The sequence below is a fragment of the Dipodomys merriami genome, unplaced genomic scaffold (assembly GCF_024711535.1).
Source record: "Dipodomys merriami isolate MVZ:Mamm:240054 unplaced genomic scaffold, mDipMer1.0.p SCAF_896, whole genome shotgun sequence".
NCBI classification, from domain to species: Eukaryota; Metazoa; Chordata; class Mammalia; order Rodentia; family Heteromyidae; genus Dipodomys; species Dipodomys merriami.
This window is the reverse complement of record NW_027206508.1, coordinates 192,684-208,399: the sequence shown is the minus strand read 5'-3', so window position 1 is coordinate 208,399 and position 15,716 is coordinate 192,684. Positions and strand designations below refer to the sequence as shown.

The window sequence follows — 15,716 nt, the reverse complement described above, 5'->3', positions numbered from 1 at the left end:
AGCAGCTGACAATGCTGAGAGGCCCCAAGCCCAGGGTTACAGCACCTGTTGTACACTTTTTAGGGAAGGCAGGGGCTTTGCATAATCATATCCTCTTGTAACAAATCACTACACTCCCCGGGAAAATCATAAAACAACTCCATAGTATGATTGGCACACTACACAGAGAGAAAGGACCAGAAACAGGTTGTTGGTTAGATCCAGGGGGCTGACGTAATTTGCACTGGTCGGCTTGCACATGGGAGTCTTCAAGAGGATGCGTGCTAAACTGCAGGGTGTCCAGTTCAGAGAATAGTCACCAGACCCCAGGAAGGGCTGTTCTGGAATTTAAAATACCTTGACATCCTGGCATCTCTGGTTCCCAGGATTGTCTGTGCAAGGTTATTTCAGATACTTCGACATCCTGGTATCCAGGGTTCCCAGGACTGTCTGTGGCTGGCTTAGGTCAAGGGCTAAGTTGCAGAACTGAGCTGGGGTCTTAAGTAAAAAGAGAGTTGCTCAGGTTGCTCAATAAGCCCTGTCTCTTCCACCCACGCTGAACATTTGGGTCTGTGGCCCTGGAGAATGCTCTTATGTCATGGCTTTTATTCTGATGCTGAGAAGAGATTCCAGAAGAGAGGAGCCCGACTACACAGACAGAGCAGAAAGGCTGGGAAGCCCCTCCTCTGTGAGCACCCAGGAACCATCTGGGCCCAGGCTGTAGAACTGGCACTTGTTCTGGTGATGGCAGAAATCAGTACAGATTTGGACACTCTGGGTTGGCCCCAAGTCTCTCAATACCTGCCCCAAGCTTGCCAGAACCAGGGCAAGTCTCTCAGGGTCGATGTTCCCTAGCCCCCACTCCTGAGGGCGGTAGCTCTCCAGAGGGGCAGTATAGAGGCCTCGGCTTAAGTGGCCCAACCTGGCCGTGTGGCTCAGGAGGTTGTACAGGGCAGCCATGGAGATGTGGTTCCCATAAACACTGAAGACGCGGAGCTGGGAGCACTGGCTCAGGCCCAGCAGGATGGCCGAGAGATGGGCATCCGTGAAGGCACAGTCCTCCAGGGCCAGGGTCTCCAGGGTGCTGGCCACCTGCTCCAGCAGGTCTCGCAGGGACTCAGGACTGGAGTTATCCATGAACAAACTGGTCAGTTGCAGGTGCTGGAGCTGCCTGGTGCAGGGAGCCTGGGACAGACACCTCAGGTCGGCCTCCTGCAGTGCACAGGTGCTCAGAGACAAGGCCCTCAAAGGCCTCAGGCTCCTGAGGACAGCAGGCAGCTTTCCATAAAGGAAGAGGACTTCGTGCACATGAAGCTCCCAGAGATGCTGCAGCTGGCCCAGATGGGCCCTAATTTTCCAGGAATACCAAGAGTTCTTTTGGCTGGCAGTGTAGAAGTCGGCACGCATCTTGGAGAGCTTCAGGAGGTGACGGTTCTTCATCTGGCTGAGATAAGGGGCAAAGATCTTCATAGTCTCTCGATTCCAGAATTCACTCACCACCAGTTCCTGGATGGAGTCCAGCCTCACCACATGCAGAGCCTTCTGGATTTCAGAGATGGAGTCAGACCAAATCTGCAGCTTCCTGGAGCACAGCTGAACTCTTTCTCTCCTCTCCCTGGCCCAGTGGAACAGGTAGACTTGGAGAGCATCCTGTGTGCCATCTTTGATGGTCAGATCCATGGTGATCATCAAGGGCTGTTCTTTAGTCATCCCTGAGCAGTGGCTCTCTGTTGGCTTGTCAGTCAGGATGTCTGGAGAAGTGATACGGGCCATCGAAGGGTACCCTCATGTCCAGATGTTGGGGTGCTCCTTCCGCAGACTGAGCACTTGCAGTTTCCCCCGACTAGGGCTATCCTTCTTGGCTAGTAGCAGGTCGAGCCCATCCAGGACAGCCTTGAAGGTTTCCAGGTCTGGAGACTCTGCCAGGTCCCCCAGGGGGAGGCAGTGGAAGGGCCAGGCCTGGACCAGGGCCTTCAGCACCTCTGTGTGGGCCCTGGCATAGACCTACATGAAGAGTGAAAGGAAGACCAGTACCGGCTAGTCTCCATGGCAAAGATGGCCCAGGATGGGTTGCTCAGTAGGCATTGCATGGCCAGATGCTGGAAGGAGGGTGGGTTCCTGAGGCTCATCTTGATGGATGAGATGTGGATTAGAAGTGGGCCAGTTGTGGGGGGCTCTCTGCCTCCCAGCATGGCCAGGCACCCACTGCAGACTCCAGAGTACTCTGCTCTTTTCTTGACCCTGTGCATCTTTATAATCCAACCCCACCCACAGCACTGCAGATCCACTAATCAGAGAGCAGCCTCTGATGGGATTTCTGAGACACATCCAGCTCATCTGGAAAGGTGCCACCTTCCAGATTAATTCAAACTGGGATTCCGGGACAAAACCAATGGCATTATAGACTGGACCCACTCAGTCAAGCTTCTCTTTCAAATCTGAAATAAAATGGACACAGAGACTTCCCTCCCTTATATCTTGTTCCCTCCAGACATTTCCACCAATGTTACTCTGCCCTGAGCCAGCAAAAGGCTCAAAGAAAATCACTCAGTCCAACCTTATAGCATTCACAACGAGTTCTACAAATTTCCTTATTTCTTTCCCTTTCTTCTTTCCCTCCTTCCCTCCTTCCTTCTTTTTATTCTGTCTTCTTCCCTTTTTTCTTTCTTTCCTTTCCATCCTTCTTTCTTCACTTCCTTCCTTCCTTCCTGTCTGCCTTCTCTTATGTCACCCTCCGTCCTTCTTCCCTCCCTCCCTCTCTCTCCTCTCTCTCTCTTCTTTCTCTGTCTCCCCCCCTCTCCCTCCCTGTCTCTCTCCTTATATGAAGGTACTCAGGGCCTCTTGTTTTGACTTGGCTTTTTCCCTCAGGGCTGATGGCCTACCACTCAAGCCACAGCTCCACTTCTGTTTCTTGATGGATTTACTGGAGACAAGAGTCCCTTGGCCTCATCTGTGTTGCTGGCTTTGAATCATGAACCTCAGAGTTCAGCCTCCTGAGTGTGTATGACTACAGATGTGATACACTGGACAGCAGCAGCTAATTTTCCTTTGAGTGACAAGACAAAGAGGCCCTCTCTTTTTCTACGATTTTAACAGATAATCACAACTGGCACAAAAAAACCTGAAACAAACCAGCATCAAGGTCCAACATACATAGATCTAATTTTGCTGAAAAGATGTTGTGTAGGGGAATTTCCATCAAATACTGAATGCTCCCTCATGAGAACATTAAATTTATTTCTTAAGCTCATGCGTACTCTTGGATGAGAATTCTCAGTAGTTAAATGTAGTCACTGCGATTTGATGAAACATGACTTGAGAATAAAAAATATTCACCTCCTGTTCACCTAGCACACCAAAATGAAGGAAGGCAGGAAGGAAAGAAAGGAGAGGAGAGGTGTGGGAGGGATGGAGGGAGGGAGGGAGGAAGGAAGGAAGGAAGGAAGGAAGGAAGGAAGGAAGGAAGGAAGGAAGGAAGGAAGGAAGGAAGGAAGGAAGTTAGGGAGGGACGAAGGGAGGGAGAGAGGGAGGGAGGGAGAGAGGAAAGGAGGGAAAAAGAAAGAATATTGACTTACACAGGACTTTGGTGGTTCACACCTTTAATTCTCCTAGTCAGGAAGACTAGATGTCAGGATGGCAGTTCAAAGCCAGTCTGACCAGAAAGTCGTTGAGAAGCTTTCTATTAACCTTTAAATTTAATTGTGAAGATGATATCCAGAAGGATTACAATTTGAGTACATTTCCTTTAAAACGGTGTCCTTCATTCCTTCCACTTTTTCTCCTTCCCACTGACCTCCCCTCCAAAGTGTAAAGTTCATTTCCCACCATTTCCATGCTTCCCCATCCTCTCCCAAATGAGATAAATGTGCATACAAGACAAAGGCACAGAAATAAAAAAACAATGAAAAGAGGCAAAAAAAGAAAGAAAAATGAAATAAAAGGAACAGAGAGGCAATAAAATCGGGCTAGCTTCCATTTCTTAGAGTTCATTTTGATTAGCATCATTTTATATGATCCCATCATGCAAATTGAACCCTTGTGATCCTTTTCTAAGCATATCCTCCTTTCTTCTCACTGTGTGAGTATTTACAAGGCTGTTTGATTAATCATGTTCAAGTCTTTTACTATCCTTTGGATTTACCGTAGAATTTATAGGCACATTTGAATGATAACAAATGAGGGAAACCGTGCATTCTGTTTTTTTGGGTCTGGCTTACTTTACTTAGTGTAATTTTCTCAAAGTCTTCCATTTCCACAAGAGTAGGGAAATAACATTCTTTCTGATGGAAGCATAAAGTTCCATGGGATATATATACCATATTTTCCTCATTAATTTATCCACTGAGGGGCAAATGGGTTGGCTCCATACCTTAGCTAGGGTATCAATGCCGCAGAGATCAGGGTTGTGCTGTTTTAATGTGGCCTGGTTTGGGCCATTTGCATAAGAATGAAGTTTTTTGTTGTTGTTTTTTTTTTAATTTAATTTTATTTTACTTGAGAACATACTGTACAGAGGGGCTACAATTACATGGGCAGGATAATGCATACATTTCTTACCAAGCATTGCAGCCTCCTCCTTTGTTTACCCTTCACCTCCCTTCCCAGCCTCCCCCCTCCCACCACCCAATTATACCCCCCTCCCCCCCACACACCGACATTGTAAAGTTGGTTTTGACATGACATTTTGTACTTCTCATTGTTGCAACAGGTCCACCAGAATCCTTAAACGACTTGTTTGTCCCCATCTCCTCCACATGTTATACTGACATCAAATATAGTGAAAGCGGGGGTTACAGTGTGGGGGAGGGAAATACAAAGCAACAAAGAAATAATCTTATAAATGCGTTAGAAACACATGCATGAAAGAAAAGAAAACATTAAAATACATATTTAAGGGTTCATTTTCCTAACATCACATTATCTGACCTTTTCCGCTTGACTCATACCTATACTAGATATTGCAAATAAGGGAAACCATGGGACCTATGCTTCTTTGGGCCTGGCTTACTTCACTTAATATAATTTTTTCCAAGTTTTTCCATTTCCTAACAAATGGGGCAATGTCATTCTTTCTGATGGAGGCATAGAATTCCATTGTGTATATATACCACATTTTCTTGATCCATTCATCTACTGAGGGGCATCTGGGTTGGTTCCATGTCTGTTTGTGTGTTTCTGAAAGAATGGTAATACTGATGAAAACACTAATTCTAATGACATTATGTGGGATACAGGTATGTGATGAGTCCTTCATGGGTTGTTGTGTGCTGAGTCCTTCACGGGGTGCATTTTTTCATCTGGTTCTTGCAAGAGCTCCACAAGTAAGATGATTGTGCAGATGAGAAACTTGTGGCTCAGATATGTCCCATGTCAGGGCCAAAATTATATATATACCTAACTCTAGTAAGTTGTCTCCTGCAGAAAATTGTTTTGGTTTATGCTTCTTGATCATGAGCCTTGAACTCAGGGCCTAGGCACTGACACTTACCTGTGGGGATCATGGGTAACACCATACTACGTGAAGCAACAGAGTATTACGTTCTAGGTGTGTAGTAGCTGAGGTCTGTCATCCTGCCTAATTAGGAAGCTTAGATCTGACGATCTGGTTTGAAAACTATCCCAGACACAAAAGGTCCCATGAGACTTTTACCTCCTATTCACCACTTAGAAACTTGAAGTGGAAGCTAGTCGCTGCTGACTCGTGCCTATCATCCTAGGTACTCAGGAGGCGGAGAGCTGAGGATCCTATGTAATCAATGTAATCACTGTTCTAAATGTCATAATAGTTAATAAAATGAACAGTCAATTCATGACTAAAACAAAAAATAAAGTGAATAACTACAGTGAGCATAATATGTAGTCAAAATATGTACACAAATATAAATCATATATTTAAAATGTGCACAAATAAGACGTTTTCTAGTGGTGGGGATTGATTTCAGGCCTAAGGAGCAGACTTGAATTTTTAGACTTCAAGGAGGCAAGCTTCCCCTTTCCACAAAGTGCAACAGGGTTAACCAGTCCATTAGTCTAAATCCCAGTCCTGGCAGAAAAAATGACACCTTTATATTATGTGACACCCAATTCTCAGGTATTTCATTATGCCTCCATTTAATGAATGTGATTGTTTAAATGCTTCATAAAGTATTAATTAAAATCGATCAGTGTACCATAATATAACTGTGTATAATTTTGTCCTAGAATCATTCAAGAACTTCCCGTTCAATCATGACATACATCACATTCCATTGGTAATCATAAGGATAAGAATGACTTTCTTATGATCTCCTGCCATTAGGAGGTGGCAGGACCAGGATTCGGATTGTAATCTCTAGCTCCTACACTTTAACCTGAGGATAGGGTACTCACCGGTCCATCCAAGAACATTAGCAAGACCAATGATTAACCTGGCATGAGTGACTCTCAGCAATCCTCCTTGATACTTACAAGGCTGTGATAGGAGGATCATGGTCAAAGTTACCCTAGGCAAGAAAGTCCTTGAGACCCCTGTCCAACTTGTGCCAACAAAGCCAGAAGGAGAATCGTATGGCTCCAATGGTACCGGGACAGCCTTGAACAAAAGCAGCTCACAGACTGTCCATAGATCCTGAGTTCAAGGACCAGGACTGACAACAAACAGACATACACAAGAATCTGTGCATCCATCCGGCTAAAGCAGGTCACCCTCTTGTCCCCAAATGGATTGTACATAGTTCCCTGGGAAAGGTTCTGCTGTCATCTTGACTTCGCCAATTCTGCCTGCATCACAGGATTCCAGCCACAACCCATTCTTTCATGGTTCTTTGTGTCCAATGGGATATACGAATATAGGCCACGCCCACATTCCATGATGCTCTGTCTCACCAGGATTCGCTCTGTTGGTTGATACCACTACCAGTAGTTGAGGAAGGTAGAGGTGGCTGAGTGGTGAGCAAGAGACTCGAGGCCTATGAGGAGAGGCCTTGATCAGCCCCACCACATGCCTGCCTAGGCCCTGGCTCCCTCCCCCCATTCCCTGAGGAGCAGCATTTCAAACCTGGTGCTGCTGTCTCAGACCCATGGTGCCTCTTGGAATCCTCAGGCAATGGTGCCACAGTGTGCCACCAGCTGGCTTGCAGCCCTGACCTGGTCCTGGCACCCCTGTCCTCTTCTCTGGGCCTGAGTGTCTGCCACACCTCTGCCATCACTGCTCACCCAACCCAGAGCAGCTCCCAACAGCTTCTCCCAGCAGCATGTGTGAATGGCTGCCACACAGGCCCACGCCCCGGGACCCCATATCCCTCTCATACCCCTCCTGACCTGGAAGCCACACCTCCCCCATGCCCCACAGTTTGGTCCAGGCCCTGTCACAAATGTGCCCCAGGGGTGGGGGTGGGTGTTGACCAAGGATCCCACTCCCATCCCTAGTGGCCAATGTCCTAGGAAACGGGGAGATGCAGGATTAGGTGAGGAGTGGGCACCAAAGAGCCCCTAGCCTGGAGCAGTGGGAGCCAAACAGTGGTGCATCTGCACCCTTCTCCCTGGTGGGAACCTGGGGTTTTAGTCAGAGGTGGGGAGCAGCATGTCTACACCTGCCTTCTGGGGTCTTTTCCTTTTTTCTGAGGGTGGGGGTGTTGGATGCAGAAGATAGACCCTCCCTTGTTGTGTGAGCCCTTGTATTCTGTGCTTGGTCACCCTTTTCACCTGAAGAGGGTCCCAGAGAAATCCCAGTAGGAGGTGAGGATGCTGGGGGTCAGAACAGAAGGTGAATATCTGGGAGGAACTCCCCACCACACGCACATAAGATTGGCCTATTCCCGCCGCCCCCACCCCAGCTGTCAATAGTTCTCACAGGGTGATCACATTTCCCAGCTCTGCCAGCTTCCGCTGGTGATCCTGGTCTTTCTGCTCTTGAACAAACTCAGGAGAGGCAGAGCTCTGAGTCTGTTTGTGTGTGTGTGTGTGTGAGAGAGAGAGAGAGAGAGAGAGACAGACAGACAGACAGACAGACAGACAAAGACAGAGACAGAGACAAAGAGACAGAGAGAGACAGAAAGACAAAGAGAAAGAGAGAGACAGAGACAGACATGGAGAAACAGTGAGAGATACAGAGACAGAGAGACAGAGAGAGACACAGATAGAGAGACAGAGACAGAGAAAGAGAGATCATCTTTTTCTTGTACAGATTGACAGCACTCAGTTGAGTGGTCGGTTGGCAAATTGCAGGTGCTACAAAGACGAGTGTTCTATCACTGGTCTGGATGTGTATGTGTGTGTGTGTGTGTGTGTGTGTGTGTGTGTGTGTGTGTGTGTGTGTGTAGAAATGGGTTGTCAAAAGGAGGCTGGATGCTTTTCACAGCTGAGTTCTGTGGGGACTCAGCCTTGTTAAATTACAAGAACAAGGGATCTCTGTGCCCTGGAACTATGTACTCTCTTGGGTCGGGTTAGTGATAGTGGGAGCTTGGGAGGACATGGGAGTGTGGCCCACAGGGGGTGGTTTCCCAGGGGGACAGAGACCATGGCCAAGACTTAGTAAGGATATGAGCCTTGCTAGTATGGAGCGCAACAACATAGGTCACACTCCAGGTCTTGAACTGTGATTTTCAGATCTCAGACTCCTGAGTAGATAGGATTATAGGCATGAGCCTCCAGCACTGGGCCTCTGATTCTTTTTTATATATTAGGGTTTGACATCAAAGCCTTAGGCTTGTCAGTCAGGCCTTCTACCATGCGAGCCAAGCTTTTATGTCTTGGACATTTCTGAGATGGAGACAATATAAGCTCAGCCTGGGCTGAATTGCAATCCTCCTCTCTGTGACAGGCATGCACCACCAGGCCGTGTCCTCTGTAGTTAGGATGGTAGACATATAGTTCCACGCTCAGTCATTCGTTTAGATGGATTGTCCCAAACTCTTAGTCTACAGCAGCCGATTCTTGACCACAGGTGAAGCTATGGGTTGGGTCTCGACAATTGGACTTGAATCTCCTCATGTGACAGTTGTTAGGAAACAAGGGATTAATACAGAGGGATCTCTGGAGCAGGGCTAGGCACAGAGGGAGGGCCTTCAGATATGATTCTCAGCAATTCTGTGAGCATATGACAGGAAGATACCCTGAAAGAGCTCAGAGGGTGTATGTTATTAATGCTCCCTAAGACAATGGGTGCTATTCAGTCCACTTCTTGTGGTGGGAAGTCCACTTCTTGTCATTCGTGGGGCTTGAACTCTGGGCCCAGGCGCTGTCCCTGAGTTCCTCAACTCAAGTCCCATGCTCTGGCACTTGACTCACAGCAGCACTTCTGTTTTTCTGGTGGTTTTTGGAGATAAGAGTCTCACAGTCATTCCTGCCTGGTTTGGCTATGAACCATGATCCTCATATCTCAGCCTCTTGTGTACTTAGAATTATAGGACTGAGCCACCTACACCTGGCTTAAGTGTAATTTTGACCTTCTACCTTTTTTTTTCCCTTTCTCTCATGAAATGATTGGATAGGTGCTGGAGGAGGTGATCCAGCGCCCCATGTGGCTGGAACAAAGGTGGTCCTCCCATTCTGGAGGTGGGCTGTGGGTCAGGAGTTTTCTTGCTCAGTCTGTTGTACTAGCTCCATGAGGTAAGCCCCTCTGTGCCTGGCTAGACCATGACGGTTCTTCATTGTCCATCTAGACATACTAGACTCAGTATTCTGTTAAATGTCCTTTACTAGCAAAAATTTCTGGCCAAATTTATGATACATAGTTACAAAATGAAAGTGTAATGCCATCTTAAGAAACTCATTTAGGGCTCTGGGAATGTGGTTTCATGGTACAGTGATTGCCTAGCATGTGTGAAACCCTGGGTTCAATTCCTCAGTACCACCTAAACAGAAAAAGAAACACTAGAAATGGTGCTGTGCCTCAAGTGGTAGAGGGTTATCCTTGCGGGGGAAAAAAGCTGAGGAATAATTCCCTATCCCTGAGTTTAAGCCCCAGGACTGGCAAAACAACAACAACAACAACAACAACATTTAGTTAGCAAATGAAAAATAAAGAACACATACTTGGAACATATAATTGCTCCTTCCATACTGATACCTGACAATAGTCCCTAATTCATGCACTTTATCTATATTAGGATACTGTGTTGAAAAAAAAGTTTTGTTCATAAGGTCACAACACTTAATGCCAGGAATGTGCTTAGATGTCAGGTGAAGATTAATTATGGAAATTTAAAGATTCCATGATTTTGAGTGTTCACTGCTAATCACAATTAGAAGGATAGTCTAAGTGAGATTTTGAAACCTTTTTGTACAGTCATGGCACAAAAAGGCATAGGCTAATTAACGGTTGGGACAAAAGGGAAGGAATAACTCCAGATGGAAGGAATAAATGATAGTAACTAAAGTATAGCAGAAAACATTCTAGGGAACCATTTTTGGTTAGTGAAGAACTGGTTATCAACTAGTCTTATTTCTCTTTGCTTTCAGCATTCTAGATCTCTTAGGCTAGTTCTTAATCTCTGTGTGATAAATGTATCTCCTTCTATGCTGTCCTTTCATACCTAATCTCCTTTGCTTTCTAAAAATCTGTTTTTCTCTATTTCTCTATGAATATTTCCTGATACTAAATACACCTACACAGATGGAAGAGGATGCTAATGTAAGGGTTCCTAGCTCATGAGTCATTAATGTGACAAAATGGAAAAGGAGTACATATTTATTGCTACTTCAATTATTCTGAAAAGCTGCAATGTCACATAATTTGATTCTGATTTCCATTCTTTCTACTTAGTGCCATTAACTGCACTAAATGCAAATAGTAGCCGGGTGCTGGTGACTCATGCTTGTTATACTAGCTACTCAGGAGGTTGAGACCAGAGGATTGTGATTCAAACTTAGCCTGCTCAGGAAAATCCATGAAGCACTTATCTGTAATTAAAGACCAAAAACCCAGAAGTGGAGTTTTGGCTCAAGCAGTAGAGTATTTAGATTTTAGCAGGTGGGCAGGAAAGGCAACTGTACAGTGACCGGTTCCAACCTCTGAGTTCAAGCCCCAGAACCAGCACAAACTGAACAAACTAGCAAATAAAATAAACCTCAGGTATTTCTTTGAGACCTCCTTAAAGGAGTAATGGTTTGAGAATAGGATCTTTTTGTTGATCATACTCACTGGACCTGCTTTTTTGAAATCCTTATTGCTATGGAAAACTCAGGACCAGAATAAAGGGTTTGATAACTAACTCGTGCAACAAGAGATTCATCTCAGGTTTGAGACATCCATCCATAAGAAACTTTAAAACCTCCATAGCTTTGTTTCTGTGCAGTAGAAAACTTTTAAAACAAAGTTATTTCCTTTGTTCTATGCTGGCCTTCAAATGGCATATTGTTTCCTTTTTTAATACTCTCAACTAGAAGTTTACCGACAAGTTTATATGAGTAAAGAACACACTCAAAAAAGGGACAGAGTTTCCCCAAATCTTTGATTCTTTTCTTATACAGTAAAAAGGAAAGCAAAAGGTAATTTGAACTTTGTCATTCCTCTATTTTCAATTCCTCTCCTGGGATAAGTTTCTACTTCCAGTAACAGTTAATTCCACTTACTTCCAGTAACAATCTATGGTGCTGCTCAAGATAAAATGAATGATTTCTGGGTTAATTGAAATAGCACAAGGACACATTTGGACATGTGGTAACACGTGTTTCAGAGACAACTTAGAAAAGAGTAAATGTGAAATTTAAATTGCTTATAAATACGTTATCCATGAGAACATTTTGTTCAAGCTTCTTAAGTGCTCTGTAAATTAAGGCGAATTTTAAATGGTAAGAAGGTTCTCTGATCATTTTTTGTGAGTGTATGTGCTGTGCATTAATTTTCCAAGTGTCATGAGTGAACAGTAGGAGACACAATAGCAATAATAGGAGAAAGAAAAGTGCTGTGTTTAAGTATAAGGGTTCAGTACAATATAGAAGAGTCTACAATTAAGACAATATTGAAACAATGAAGCCAAGTCCAGCATGTAGAATTATGGGAGTGATATAAAGAAAGCATTACTCCTAAGTGGAACATGAAGCATGAGGCCACTCCCTTTCTAAATCATGCTTTCTAATCACATAAATTTGTAAAAAGTAGAATGAAGAATGATTCTGTTCCCAATGCAAGTCAGATATATGATCGTAGCCTTAATTGGAAAAAAAGAGTCCATCTTGAGAGAACAAGTATTATCCTAGCACTGAACCTCGTGGCTACGATCACATTAAATTTCTTTCTTTTTCTTATATTCTTTTTTGCTGTTGTTGACCATGGCAATTCAACTCTGGGACTGGGTGCTGTCCCTCTGCTATTCAGCTCAAGGCTAGTACTCTCCCACTTGAGCCACAATGCTACTTCCAGTTTTCTGGTAGTTATTGGAAAAAATAGTCTCCTGGACTTTCCTACCCGAGCTCTCTTTGAACCCTAATTCTCAGATCTCATCACCATTCAGCTTACAATCACATTACTAACAGTGTAAACTCAGGATATGTAATGTGTATATACATCTAACTTTATATGAATTCTTCAGTTTAATATGTGGGATACATATTAGACTTTACACTCACAAACATGTTAGTAGCTGAAAAGTTGATACTCCTGGAAAAAATAAAACCTAAGGATGTAAAGGAGTCTGGGAAGTTCAGTTTGCATCCAGCCTGGGCTGAACAGGCTTTGGGACACTACTTATAATTAACCAGCCAAATGCTAGAATACCAGTCAGGAGCAAGATTGCTAATAAGAGCTTGAGGCTTTTGCATACATACATATAAACATACACATACACACAGAGGCACTTATGAGTGCACACACAAATACAAAATGAAGCAATTCTCAGAATACGTAGAAAAGTTAGAAAATAATAGAAAATATGTCCTGATTAAGACTAGAATCAAGTGACAATTTTTAATATTAGAAAGTCCTCAAGTGAACTTTCTATCCAAAATATTGAGAATATTACATAGGTAGGGACCAGATATAGTAAGAGAGTCAACTAATTATTAAAGGGATCGGATCCATGGAGGAATGAATCAGAGACCTTGTAGGTGCATCTGAAAATGTTTATATTCTGTGACAAATGTTAGAACATCTTTGAAAATTGTATAGAAACACTTTGAGCAGTCAGTCTAGTGGATAAGATCATCAGAGAAGTTCAGAATTAATAGTATGTTTCTAGACTAAATAAACCAACAAACTATGCCAGGGCAATGTGATACAAGACTGGAGCACTCAGACTAAGACAGGAGATTAGAGAGTGGAATTACATAGTCATACCTTCCTTGGAATAGGTAGGATCGTTTTGTCTCAATAAAACAATCCAAACAACAAGAAAGGAATACACAGTTGGAAGTTTGGGCTAATTTTGTCACTAAGTTTTAAGAAGTCAAGTTTCCTATTGAAATGCAACACATATATAATCCTCACTTGTTTTAAATGCTCTCTTCATTACAGAATATTCCTATATGCAAAATGCTCATGATTCCCATGCAGAAAAATGAGAAAGTAAGTAAGCATCATTCTGTTGGATTCCAAAGAACTGATGAATGATTACAAAAGATTAAGCCTGGAGAAATAGCACAGTTATGTAATGTAGGACTTTATAGACCATGCTAAATTAGAATTGAGATTTAAAGTAAATATTTTTGTTTTATTTGTAATTTCGTGTTTTATAGGCTACCACAAAAGTCTTTTTAAGTAGACATTTTAATTGAAAAATTCACAAATGATTTTCCTAGAAAAAACTTTCAAGAGTTACAATTAGAATTTAGTTAATAGATAATTCCAACAGTTCATGTATAACATGATAATGTGAATAATCTAGACAGAGTTGCCAACAAATGATGACAGCAATTTATAAGTTTGGAACAAGCAATTTTTTGAGGGTGTAGTATAATATGTTATGAAGAGAGTAATTGTGTGACATCTCCTTTCTTCTTCCTAAATGTAACACAGGAAGCCATTTCCTTATTTATGAGCTTCTTTATACAATGGTAAAAATGTTAGGTTTGGGGTTTGTTTTCATTTTTGTTTTTGTTTTATTGCCTTGTCCTAAACCTTGACCTCTGGGCTGGGACACTGTCTCTGAGCCTATTTATGCTCAATGCTCGTGCCCTACCACTTCATCCTCAGTGCCTCCTGTGTCTGGCTTTTTCTGAGAAGGTTACTGGAGATAAGAATCTAAAAAACCTTCCTGCCTAGGTGGGCTTTGAACCATAACTTTCTGATCTAAGCATCCTGAATATCCATGATAGTTAAAAAGTATAAATATAAATAATATTTGCAAGTGTTCTGATCTCAAGAATACCACTGGGGGAAAAATGATGCAGCTCAGTTTATTGTGGTGTTCTTTCCATTACAAGGAGGGCATCACATTAGCAGAGATGTACTATTTTTTCACAATAGAGATAAGCTATTCATGATGTGAATTAAGAAATTTTAAGGTGCACCTTACAAGTTGGAAACTGTTTGTCTAGGGTGACTTTATGGCATAAATCTTGGGATTGATGGTCATAGGAATAATTGCTTACTATGATGAACAATTATTTACTCTTGAAGAATTAATTATTACAGATGCTTCATAGTTTTATCCTCTACCAGAATGTGGCTATTTTTCTGTTGACTTCTCAATCTGCAACGCCTCATTGGAAACTGTATCTAATGCAGAATTTCATAACATGCAAACAGGTACTGTTTTGAATATCCCAGGTATGGAATGTTGAGAATTTTAAAATGAAGTAGTTATTAGTCATAACAATTTTGAAGAACACATATATTCTGTCCTCTTAAAACTTATTTACTTTTAAAAGTTATGGGTTTCCATAGAATTAATCTGTTTTCAGTTTTAGTACGAGAAAGTACTAAATTTATTCTTTTTCAAAATATTAGCAAGTGTATTGTGAAAATATTGTCTAGTTGGATAACATTCAAGTTGATGACCCTCTGATAAAGAAGGGGTAATTAATTCAAATTAGTTGCCAAACAACATTGATTTTTAAAATAGTAACATATAAACAATAATAATTACTGTACCAATACAGTGAAATTATATTTTATGCAGCTTATTTTTTAAATTCTATGATCAAAATGATGTACAGTGGTGTAACAGAAATTGTAAGGTAGTGAATACATAACTTTTAAAACTTGTTATCCCTCCCTCATTTTTCTCACAGTTTTCTTCGCCCCTTCACCCCTCACAAGTTGTAATGTACATTTCCAAAATATTGTCTTGTGAGTATTGCTGTTGCATTGGTTTGCCCTTTGTCCTTTGTCTCGCCCCTTTGTTGTTCCTCTTCCCTTCCCTAATTAAGGTAAATGTATACACAATACACAGGGTAACAAAATCAAATACAGCAGGGATAAACCATAGGGAAAATCCCAAAGAAAATAGAAATAACATAGTACATCAAAAACAACAACCACAAATAAAAAAATCTGTTTCCATGTCTTGGAGTTCATTTTGCTAAGCATCAGCTTATACAGTCATATGTACACATAAAAAGGCCACTGGAAAACAATTGTTGCATGGACACAAAATCATGAAAACAACATGTTAAATTTTTATGGTAAAGGTTGAATTAGGATTGGTGAATTTGCCATTCTGATAAAAGAATTCCAAAAGAATTTTTAACTTATAATAGGTAAATTTTAATTGTTCAAAATTTTTAACAACTAAGCCTATTAAGAAAATTTAAAATTGCCTGGGCTATTAGGCTTTCATGCAAAGAAATCCATGGAGACGTAGTAGATAGGAAGCAAT

The 15,716-nt window shown here is 42.4% G+C and overlaps 1 protein-coding gene across 1 annotated transcript; it reads right to left on the bottom strand.

The window, feature by feature from the left end:
* Positions 1-627: 627 nt before the first annotated feature.
* LOC138820528 (PRAME family member 8-like) lies at positions 628-1,752 on the bottom strand. Its single transcript, XM_070012197.1, has one exon. The coding sequence runs from the start codon at positions 1,750-1,752 to the stop codon at positions 628-630; it is 1,125 nt and encodes a 374-aa protein (XP_069868298.1).
* Between the last annotated feature and the right edge of the window lie 13,964 nt (positions 1,753-15,716).